The sequence below is a fragment of the Aphis gossypii genome, chromosome 2 (genome assembly GCF_020184175.1).
Source record: "Aphis gossypii isolate Hap1 chromosome 2, ASM2018417v2, whole genome shotgun sequence".
NCBI classification, from domain to species: domain Eukaryota; kingdom Metazoa; phylum Arthropoda; class Insecta; order Hemiptera; family Aphididae; genus Aphis; species Aphis gossypii.
In genome coordinates this window covers 72,141,268-72,153,812 of record NC_065531.1, presented here as the reverse complement: position 1 = coordinate 72,153,812, position 12,545 = coordinate 72,141,268, and the positions used below count along the sequence as shown (strand labels likewise).

General features: G+C 27.5%; 2 protein-coding genes across 4 annotated transcripts in view; one reads left to right on the top strand and one right to left on the bottom strand.

Annotated features, from left to right (window-relative positions):
- The window catches only part of LOC114125876 (uncharacterized), an 82,704-nt gene that overhangs the window by 45,152 nt on the left and 25,007 nt on the right, over window positions 1-12,545 (top strand). The window lies entirely within an intron of this gene.
- LOC114125877 (endocuticle structural glycoprotein SgAbd-4) lies at window positions 9,546-10,905 on the bottom strand. Its single transcript, XM_027989670.2, has 3 exons — window positions 10,766-10,905; window positions 10,528-10,664; window positions 9,546-10,173 (listed from the first exon to the last, which is right to left on the bottom strand). The coding sequence occupies exons 1-3, from the start codon at window positions 10,769-10,771 to the stop codon at window positions 9,909-9,911; spliced, it is 408 nt and encodes a 135-aa protein (XP_027845471.1). The 5' UTR covers window positions 10,772-10,905; the 3' UTR covers window positions 9,546-9,908.

Genomic DNA, 12,545 nt, shown 5'->3' with positions numbered 1-12,545 from the left:
TGGCCAATCGTGTAGGGCGTATATAATCAAAACAAAAATGTTCTATACATACTGTACTCGTATAGTATGTGCTATGCCACAGTTAAATTAAATTAAATTTAGTCGACAAAATCAAATATAGTGAACCAGAAAAGAGAAGCCTTTTAATTCAATCGACTTCTAGTAACCACGTGGGCGTATACACTTCAACATATATGTAGGGTAGAAACATATTATGAGTTGTTCATTCGCGACGAAATAACATCACGTCTACGTCACTGTGACTTAGGTTTATCAAACGACACCGAAACAAATTTCTCAAGTGAAAACTACCACCTTGAGTCTTATCTAATCGTATATATGTATATATATATATATGAGTAATGAATAATGTACAGTATGTAAACTTTTTCTTAATGTACTTTTTTAAAACTCAATCCATTAAAAAAATAGAAACCATTTTTAAACTTTATTTCCCTGACGATTAGGTATTGACTCAAATAAATAACATTAAATAACTATATATATTTAAGTTTATACAATACTTTTATTAAAGTATAATAAATAGCCTCACAAACATTTGATTAATTTAATTCTCGATTTCATTAAGATAATAACTATTCATAAATATATTTTTGAATTAATAGACTTTCGAATATGGCGCTTTATAGATAGTTACTTTTATTATCTAATCAGTCATCACTAAGCATACATACTATAATGGTTAAATATGCCAACTAAACGTAAAGAGTTGAATACTAAAATATTACTCCATTGCGCTAAATGTGTAAATACATAATAATATTTTTATTTGATCGACAAATTCATTTTTTTTTTAATTTCAAAAATAAGAATTTATCACACGTGTAAAATAATATGCGAAATATAGTTTTGAATTTAAACATTAAATATATTATGAAATACATATTTTATATAACGCTTAACTTTTCCAATTTTCGACTGTTGATTAAAATGATGCTATAACTCTTTTTAAAAGTCCCTATGGCTGTATAATAATGAATAATCTGTGTAATGTTTGTACCTATCCGTCATACTTCAGAGTTTATAATATTTATATATATTATAACTCATGTGTTATCTTTATTCCTTCGTGTTTAATAAGTAATAATCACTTTTTTTCATTCTCTCCATTTTACATGTATAAGTGTATAATATAACGTTGTTTCGTCTGTTTTTATTCAACTCACTATGATCGTGAAACGTTTTTTCTTTGTAGAAATTTGTATTTTATTTTTACGTGTAACGAGAAGCTCACGGATTTAATTATTTTTGGTGTTTAGTTCGTTTAAATTCATCCTTGAAGCGTTGGCACTAGCATGCGAATAAACGTAAATAATTGTTTCAAAGGGGTATTTTGATGTAGTACAAAAGTAATTTTATTTGCTATACCTATTGCAGCTTTAATAGATAGATAACGTTCAGTATATATTAGGACAAGATAATATTTGAGTCAATATAATATGATGTACAAATGTACCCATACCTATCGTATTGTATATAGACAAGACACTTACTATTTTCCAACTTACACAATATCATAAAAAAGGATATACTAGAATTTCTAATGTTAAAACAATGTAGATATATTCCATATGAAAGAATGAAAACTTAAAAATTAAATAATATATTTATAATAAATAAATTTTTTTATTAAAATCGATATCAGAAAAATGCTACAGAAATTGTTGATTCCAATCACACTGAATACTATCATAATTTACATATAATTATGTATAGGCGCGTATCAATTTCAGGAGATAATGGTATTACAGCTAGGTATATATGATTTATATATAAATTATATTATATTTTATCCGTGCATTCATGTCAAATTTTAAAAACGTATACATAATTGGATTATAATAGTTAGGTACATATATTATGGGTAACTATAATAGATGTATACACCGTTGTGTAATAATCGTATTATGCGAGTATAAATTACTTTTAGTATTACTTATTATAGTATTATACAGAAATATTTAACACAAAAACTTATATGTGTAATTATAACTAAATATGTAATAACTTTTGATCTAATCATAATTTAAAAATATTATGTAGTAATCAATTATGGAGTTAATTAGACTGCCTTTTATTATATTTTTATTAAATATATATAGTATATACATTATAATATATTGATTAGAAAAATGGTATATATCATATATATCACGTTCATAGTCGTTAATTCGCATTATGTAATTAAGCTAGGAGTTAGGTGTATTTAAACCATATAAAAACTTAATTTTTAATTCGCGCTGGGCCAATTGCGTAGTAATTAATGTTACACGACTGATATGATCGGATTAATGCATCAGTAGATTACACATAAACCCGGTAACAGTTAAAATCAAATATTTTAGTTCTTTCGGATGTTCACCTTAACGTCCTATATCTGTATGTACTTAGATTCAATCATATTATGTGTATTCGTGTAAATAATACAATATTTAAACTTGATTGTGTATACAATGGCTACAGTAATCAATAGAACAACAATATGAAACAGGTCGTATGCCAATGTATGATTAAATTTGGGTCGTACTTTATACCATGATCAAATTTAAGAAATGTTTACATTATACATTAAAAATAACGAATGAAAATCTAGCTTTTTAAAATAACTAGTGAATAAATATACAACAAAAATGATAATATAATAATAAAAATCTATGATTAATAACTCCAGATGGGCTATTTGCTACAAAGATTTTGGGTAGACACTAGATACGCAAAGTTAATTGTTATGTAAAATACTTTGTTCTTTTACATTATATTTTATATTTTAGTTTATTGTCAATATTAAGCCAGAGAATAGTTAGTAATGTATTCTATACGTCATCTTTTATAAATAAAAACATACGTTAATACATATTTTTCACTTTCCAAAATTACTTTTAGCTTTTAATTTAAATAAATACATATTTGTGTTACATATTGATGACTATATTTAAAATATTAAATCTTGTCATGTTATTTTAATATTATACAAATATGTCACATTTTTCATTGGTTTATACGTACGGTACGCAGTATATTATTATTATAATTTATAGATGAAAAATATTTTATAACAGCATTTCGAACAATGCATCAGACGTATTTTATTTATAGCAATTTTTTGGGATAACCTAAAATAAAACATAAAAGTGCAAAAATGTAAGATACTTAGTGTGCAGTCCGGACGTGTCGTGTTACGACGACTTAAGTACTAATAACACGGCGTTCTTGCGAATAAAATCCGATACTTTTCTCTGCAGTCGATTGTCAACACTATATTATGAACATTTTTACAATGTGTATATATAGGTACTACCACCATCGAGCAAACTCCCTCCATGGACATTCATACAGTTTCCTTGACAAAACTATTCAACTGTGTAACTATAAATATAATGTCCTATATGTGGGGATTTCCAACCTTTTTCTACTATGGGTAAAATATACTTGGGAAGGAATACAGAGATTTAATAAAAAGAGAAAAGAATCATTTTATTATTTTATTTCACCATTGTTATACCAAAGGTACAAAATAATTTTACTAAAGAATAACTTCAATATACATCTATATATTATCTATATTTATACGAGTATTAAGTATCTTTATGTTTAATATCATAGCATTTGTCAGATATTCGCACTAATTAAAAAAAGCTTGATAGCCTGTAAGTTGCAGACCATTGGTCTATGTACGCGCCCAATAATAAGTGTACTGACCGCAATAATAATATTTTAACACCTAACCTTGACCTAACGCCTCGAATCGCACGGATAGGCAACTCTATGTGCGCGACGACACCAAGGAACGGGACTGGAGTATTTAACAACTCTGGGAATTAGGATGATGCAGTTTAGTTATAGGGGGGGGTTCTCTGTGATCGATCCGGTCTGGTGCAATGATCACAGAGAGTACAATTTCGGGACACAACTTAATACTAAACTTAAAACTACTTGACGTCGGTATGTGATGGTCCGCTGAAGACCCGGGCTGAACGCACTCGACGACCTGGGCGGCTTCTCACACAACAGAGTAGTTGCTGGCGGACTTACGCGACGACAATACCGATGATGATACGATGATGGACCAGCGACACACCGTAATCGGAAGATGCTATGATGTGTGAAATGAATGAGGCGATAATGTGGCAAATAAACTTACAAAATGTGTAGTGGTATGAGGGCTTTATTTTGTGTCCTCACAATTTACACATAGGTGATTGTAGATCACCGAATAATAATAATAATAATAATAATAATAACACACAAGTTCTTGCGCTCAATGCGACTTACAAAAGTATTAACGAAAAAAAAAGCAACAAACAATTTTTAAAGCAATTACGTACAACGCTGCAATAGCGGAAAAAGAACAACAAACGTACGTACGGCACGTAACGACCAACAAGAAGACATAGTAAAAAGGGCGTTGGCCGCAGAATAATAACAATAATAATAATAATAAGTGACATCAGTAATATGAGACAAGATAACAAAATAAAAGAAATATGATATTAAACATCTGCGGAAAAAGGCCGACCAATAATTAAATAATATAATAAGAGACAAAGAGAATAAATATACAGATAGCAATACTATTATAATAATTAAACAATTAACATAAAAGACGGAGTGGAGTGCGGGGAAAAGGAAGATGAGATTGCAAGCGGTGTCGTCGCGCGGCGATTAGGTAGTAGGCAGGTATTTAATGGTCGTGGCGCTAACATATGTCAATATTTTAAAAGTACATAATATATAATATATATTGGACCTCCGAGTTACTTGATATGGGGCCTTGATATGTTGTAAGCGACATCGTATTAAAAGAAAAACTACCGTTGGCATTATGATGTCCAAGTCTAGGTATACGTATTATACAATATTACATTGGGCTACAACTGAAAATTGCATATTGCTAAAAATCAAATTTAATCTATCTTTAATTTATGTGTAGGAAAATTCGATCAATACAAAACATTTTTTGAAATAATGCACTTTCGTGTACTCGTGTAAGTGTTTTAAGTAAACACATCATATATTAAAGAATCACCCCACGCAAACTCGTTTTATATGCGTATGGTATTAAAAATAATTGTATTATTTTGCTGTGTCACTGCTGCGTGGCATTTTCCTAAAAAACAAGTAGCTATCCTAAATGACAGGAAATTAAATGTTCAGCCTTTACTGGGACGTCACACCGACCTGGATTTGTTATATTTTTTCGTTCGTCCTCGTTGTTTACATATTATAATTTAATAGCATCACGTACCCAGACTATGTTAGTAGCCACGACTTAAGACATTTTGTTTGTACTGAGATTTAATTTACTCCATATATGTCATCTAAGATTTTGACGGCTGAATTCGAAATAAATCGTAATTTTGAATTTATTATTATTTTAAATTACCTATATAAAGTGATAATTTAACAATTTTTGATTTTGAATTTCCTAAATCAATTATTTTTGTTTAAAATTATTATTATTATTATTTATCGACGGCGAATTTTAAGTGAACGTGATTATAAAACTTTGAAACGTGATTTTACTTCGTAAAAGTATGTATTTTTTACTTAAAAATATTAAATTATTTTTTAAAACAAGCTCATAAACTGACTATGAAAATATCTATTATAAGAAATCACCATATTGTAAATTAATTGATTGCATACTTGTATTTTACGGAACTGATTTTGATAATTATAGCCGATCTTCACATTAAATAAATAAAATACTTTTAATATTATTTATTTTTAGTAAAAACCGTAGGTACTCAAATTATTTTTAAATATTATATATAAATTGAAAAAATGGGTTAATATTTTAATTTGTAAAAAATTATATAAATCATTAATATGCATTTGAAGACTTGACGTTGACATGTTTACATTTTACACAATTAACGTTTGTTAAAATATTATAGTTTTTTGTTTTTATACACTTGTTTGCTAAGTTTGGCGTAAAAATGCAATTATCGTTATTTAATTTTAATTAATTAGGAAGAAGCGTGTTTATTAATAATTATCAAACCGTTAAAAACAAAATAATTAACTTTTATTTTTATACATAAAGTATACTGATCCATACTATTGTCATCATATCAAACAATGTTTATAAAAATATTTCCACTTTAAAAGTTGTTATTTAATTGTAGGTATATCGCATATAAATAATATGTAGGACATAGATATTATATTATGTATTTGATGTTTGATATAATTACCTGTCGAAAAAACTTATTTTTATGCTTCTAAAAAAATATCTTTTTTTTTTAGATATTTAGTCACTGTGATCACAATAAAATGCATGCAAATGAATATTCAATATTCTTTACTTTTTTATTTTTTTATCTTCGAGATTGGCAATCGCAAATTTTTTTTTGCTTCTCATTTAAAGGGGGAAAAATGTATTTTCAATTAGAAGTCCACACAGTATCAGTTTCAATTTATCGTATAATATTTTTTCTGAGTTCACTTTTCTTATATTATACAACTAAGTCATATTTAAATTTGGTTGGAAGCCAACAAATAAAATAGAAAAATGTCATTTGATAAACATAGTACATCTTTCTGTACCATAAAAAGTAATTGGTTTATTTGGTATTTACTATTCATATATAATATATTATATACGTTTAATACTAATTAATAGTTAATTCATAAATTAGTTACGAAACTAGGTATAATACTAATTTTGTGTATTACAGAAATTGATTTTTGTTTCGCTATTTTTACTTAAAGATTGGATTTTTTTTCATTTTGTAGGTTAGTCAAACACTTAAATAAATAATAATAATATATATAATACAAACTCATAATAAAATAAACAATAGCACATTTTATTTTTATTTTAAAAAATGAGTCCATTAAATAAACGCTTGAATCTTATTATTTTATATTATAATTTAACTCTTCCAGGCATTATATAATGGGCTATTAAACTTTTCTAAAACAACAATAATATCGTTTGCTAAAAAGATTTTTGTGTGAATTTTGCAGGCGTACGCGCCTCGTTAACCTTTCATTTAAAATTGTAACTCCCTTGTACACTATAAAATAAGGCAATTTATTTTTATTTATTTTAACAGCTATATATTATCCATGTTATGTTATGTTATACATATATAATATATGACATTTTTATGTACAAATTAACGCAGTTATTGCATGCCAATGCGGTTGCCCGACGCTGTAATTATTTGGCGTTCAAATGAGGATGTCTTATTTCCAAACAAAACCCGATAGATTTAAAATTTCTATGCCCTATTCACTTTATGATTGTCAATAAAAAACATTAAAAATGGCCAAAGACACTTTGTGTCAGAATTTATGTAGGATTAAATGTCCAAAAATGAACAGGAAAAATTTATTAAAATTAGCGAATTTAATAAGCCTATCTATTTTTTAAACAGTAGAATTCAATAAAACGAATAAACCCAAGATAAATATGTACTTTTTAAAATGTAAAAATTAATTTTTATAATATTCTTTTTTGAAAATCATTATCTGCGTATAGATTAAAAACGTAAGATAAACTAGCTATATATTTCAAAATTTCTTAGCGTCCCGCAGATATAATAATAGTATGGGCATCATTATCGTTATCTTAAACAATATTGTATTAATATGTGATATTATAAAATAATAATTATTATGACCAGTTATTGGTGATTATATCATGTACACAATTGTATAATAATATAGGTTGCAGTTTTATCACTTGAAAACCAAGGTCAACTCACCTGGTAAACCATATGAGTGTAAGAGTAAGACACAACCTATTCAATAAAATATTTATCTACTCTACTGAACACATATATATATATATATTATACATTATACGGCATTCGCCTTTTAGACCAGTGTTATACAACATTTGAGTTCTTTTTCGGGTAATGTTTCTTAAAATTATTTTTATTCGTCACTATACGTATGTATTATGTAGAATGTTTAATGCAGTAACGTCCTCAAAAATTTTTAATTATAAATTAATCATTTGGTTGTAGTTCCTTCCATTAAAATATTAATAGGAAAATACTATAAATATAAGAAATAAATATTTCTTTTACTATGTCTCACATTTAAAATAAAAACATTTTAATTTAAGAATAATTTTATTAAATCAACTTCTTTTGATAACTTACTTTATTACTTACTTGAAACACGAAATTAATAACTTATTTGGGATCAATAACTGTTGAGAACATTTCAAAAAATCACATCAAATCGAGAAAAAGTCATATTAATACATTATATGTATTCCTCACTTCCGTTATTATGTTTTTATTTCGTAGTACGAATATATACATATATTTTCTTAGTACGGAAAAAATGGTTTGAATTTCAGTTAAATCAAGGTAATAAGATTAAACTTAAAAATAATTTATCTTATAATTATATGTTTTATTATATATGTATGAATCGATAATTGCAGAAATGTCACGAGTCACATAATATTAAGAAATTAAGATATTAGTAAAAACTAAAAACGTATACTATAGTCATGTGTTTCTGTGCGTTGGGTGTAAAAACGTCTTTAATTGTATAGTAAGTATATGATATATTTTAATAAAGTATTTATTTTTTCCAAAATTATTCATATTATACAGTTTTATCAATTATCCAAAAGTTTTAAACAACTGACTCATGACGTTTTTGTAATCATCGATTCATATAATATACCTGATGTATACTTTTTACCAGACTTAAAACTTTTTAAATTACCTAATCAACTATTAAATGTAATCAAACAGTTATTTTTTGTAATATAGCAGATTAATTTTCAGGTTTATTTCATTAACGACAAATCAGACATTCTTGAAATAAATTATAGTATAGAAATACATTGTATGCTGTATAATATGATTTTGTTTATTTTGTTTTTATTACTAACTACGTCATTATATAATATATTTTATAAAACGAATATTATATTAACATAAAACGAATCAACTCTTCTGCTTATAAATCTTACTGGCCTATATATGGATATCAAATACACCTTGCATGTATTATCTATGCTAAATTTCTACATTATGACATAATTTAAAATATTAATTCTAAGGAATCTGAGTTTGAATTTTTCATCAACAATTTAAATAATCAATGCAAATACAAAATCTTGAAAATAAACTCAAACCTTTAACAATATAGAAATATATAGTTTAATTAAATACACAATATGTTTATATTTGTTCCATTACGGTAGATCAATTATTTATTAATGGATAATAGGTACTATATACATATGAATCATGAATAATTCAAAATATTAAATGATAGAGTTGTTGATGCAATCAAATATTATAATAAAATTGTATATTATATAATAATTATACAATTTGTCCTATAAAAATCATAATTTAAATAATTATATTTTTCTGAAATTTAGAAATAGTACTCATAAAAAAAAGGTTATCATTATTTAGTTTTTAGTATGAGTCCTTGTTCAAACTTGGAACCTTCGGGTGCATAGAGTTATATAATAATATTTTGCGAATAATTTAATATTATACCAGCAGCCAGTCGGTATTTTTGAGTAGAAATATAAAACTCAGGTGAAAAAATGACGAAATAAAAAGGCATTTTTTTAAAATACAATATTTATATATTTTTTATATAATACAATTAATATTATATTATACATTATATATATATATATAACACACTTGTACGTTTATGATGATTATAATATATAATCATAAATATGGAGATAAAGTAGCAATAATAGAAATAGTAATTATAAAATGTAACCTTATCGCCATCGACAACAAATCGCAATGACGAGATCATGGTAACATATTATGGACAGGAGAGCGGTACAAGAATAATATTAACAAAGCTATAGTTGGAGCTTGGAAATCACTTTAAATGTGTTGCGGATAATGGCTGAAGTAGGCTACAAATTCAGTACCCTATTGGTAAATGGGTTCGGGAGTGCTGGGCAGAGTGGCGAGAAGTCTGAGCGATTCTTGGATTTCAGCTGGGATTGGTGGTGGTGTGGGAAGGTGAGATCCGTATGGCTGGTAACCATTTTCATCGGCGATGTATCCGGTTTGGATGGTCTGGCCGTCTGGGGCAACATATGCCACTGCTCCTTGGAAAGCCACTACGGGTCCTTCAGGTCCTGGTTTCAAGTAGCTGACTTGTTCTTGTTTGATTCCGTTTTCGGTTTGGAAACTGAAATAAGAGCACCGTAGTATAATATAATGCGTGGTTAGGAATAATTTTTTATTTTTAATTATTAACATGGAAACGAAAATAATAATAATAATAAAGTTAAAACGAAAAATTATCCTATGATAGGTTCATTACTAGCGGCTAAAAATATTGTAAGTACGCAACAAATTGTGGTATGCACAAATTTCACATAGATCTCTTAATATTTGGTCTATTTATCAGATGAGTAATGCTATGTAAGTGATTTCACCGAGAGTTTTAAATTATTTAAAAGTGCGCATAAATATGAGACTGGCGCGCTTAAAAAATTGCCCTGCGTGTACGTGTTTTTTTAAAAAAATTCATTTTACATACTTGTTCTTGGAGGTACCATCGGGGTTGTTTCCCGAATCTTGGCTCAAGATGGCGGCTCTGGATTCTGGATTCAGTACTGCGGGGTAGGCGCTGACCGCAACGGCGGCTAACAGCAATGATGATACGACCAAAGTGACCTGTGTAAAAGCACAAAACGTGAGCAAAGATAGTCGTCGTAGCTGATGATTATAATCATCGGTGTAGAAAAAATTTCGATTTCTGTATCTTCAACTCTTACCTGCATTTTGACGAGTTTCTGTTCGTTTGTATTCTGTGATACTCGCTGATCAGTGTGCAATGAGTTTGTGAGGATGATAGTGGATACGTCCCGTATTTATATACGCAAGACCGAGTGTATGCGTGTGTATCTTCATGCGGTATAAAAACGTAAAAAACGGGGGATACCAGTTTTTTTTGTTTAGCATAATAACGGAGGCAGAATCGTCCGAACAGAAAGGTCGCAGTCGCATTATAGTATTATTAATATTATTACAATTATTATGTCAGATCGTTACGAAAGCGGTCCGACGACATTTGTTTTGGCAGAACGAGCGCTCAGAGGTTGCGGACAAACAAGTTTTATAGATCTTTGCCCACGCTGAAATCGAAACTATAATCGTTAATCATCTTCAGTACTAAGTCTAAGCCTAGGATATGAATCGATGTAACATTACGCGTCGAAGTTTGTCTGAATACGTGATATTATAAAGAGTAGGCACAGATCAAAGTAAAATTATTTGAGTAGAGCTGTGTACGTCAACAAAAAATACGTCTGAAACTGTATGTATTGTGTAAATTTTGTTTTAATGTCAGACGACTTCCAAAAACGCATTTTTTTTTTTTTTTATAAAATCTCAGACTATTACAAGGATACGCGAAACCGGTGTTGAGTAATCGTGGTCTCCCTTCGCTAATCTCGTTACGAGTTGTTCCATTATAGTATGTCTGTGTGGTATATGCAAGAAATTTATGATAAAATTTGATCGCATTTAAAGAAAATTAAAATATTTATATGTAATACACATTAAACTATAATCGGCCATTAAGTTGTGTAATGTTTTATTTCGAATAATTGTACTCTATGATTGCTTAATATTTGTGATGTACAACTAAAATAGCTTAAGCTGCTTTCGGGTATACGATACGATCACCGTTATCAAATATGCGACTATATTTTTCATTCTATACTATAATTAATTCATAAAACAATAATTCTAATTAACAATATATTTTTTTAATTTGGATAAGTTGTGTAACTGGAGTACCAGTTGTTTAGAAGTACTTTATGGTGCACGATTAATTTAATCAAAAAGTAATAACATTTTTTTTTTATATATAAATTTAATTTTAAATCAATTTGAAACAAATACCTAATATATTTGCAAAAAAAAATACTTTTTACTTTTTATCATTATAGTTTTTCGATTTTTAATTTGTGATAACAATGTATGTTTAAAATATATATCTATATTGTACTCAAAAAATTGAAAAAAATATTTTAAAAATATTATTTAGTTAATGTTTTAAAACTTTTCGAGATAATTAATTTCTTTTAAAGAATTACCTTGAATACATAGGCTACATAGTTAATAATTGCATATCATACTAAATTCAGAGACGTACTCGTATTTAGAGATTTAGCGCCCTAGGTAATAATATTTCTTACTAATTTTGTATATGACATATTATGATTTAATTTTTTTTTTTTACGAGCAACTATAACTGAAAAATAAATTTCCGAGCAATTTAATATTGAAGGCCAGAGTAGTATTCTTTTGAGGATTGGATCGCACTATACTTGTTTCCTCTCTCTAACCCATACGCAAAGTAGTAAATGTTTCGTTTAGCAGAACTAATCTTATGTTATAAGCTTTAGTATTTTGAACTTAAGAATAGTATCTACGTTTGTAATATCAAATGTATATTATGTTATATTTTAATATTAAAATGAAATACACGGATTTTCAAAAAGTAATAATTTATATACTCATTTAATACTTGCATCAAAATTAAAATAA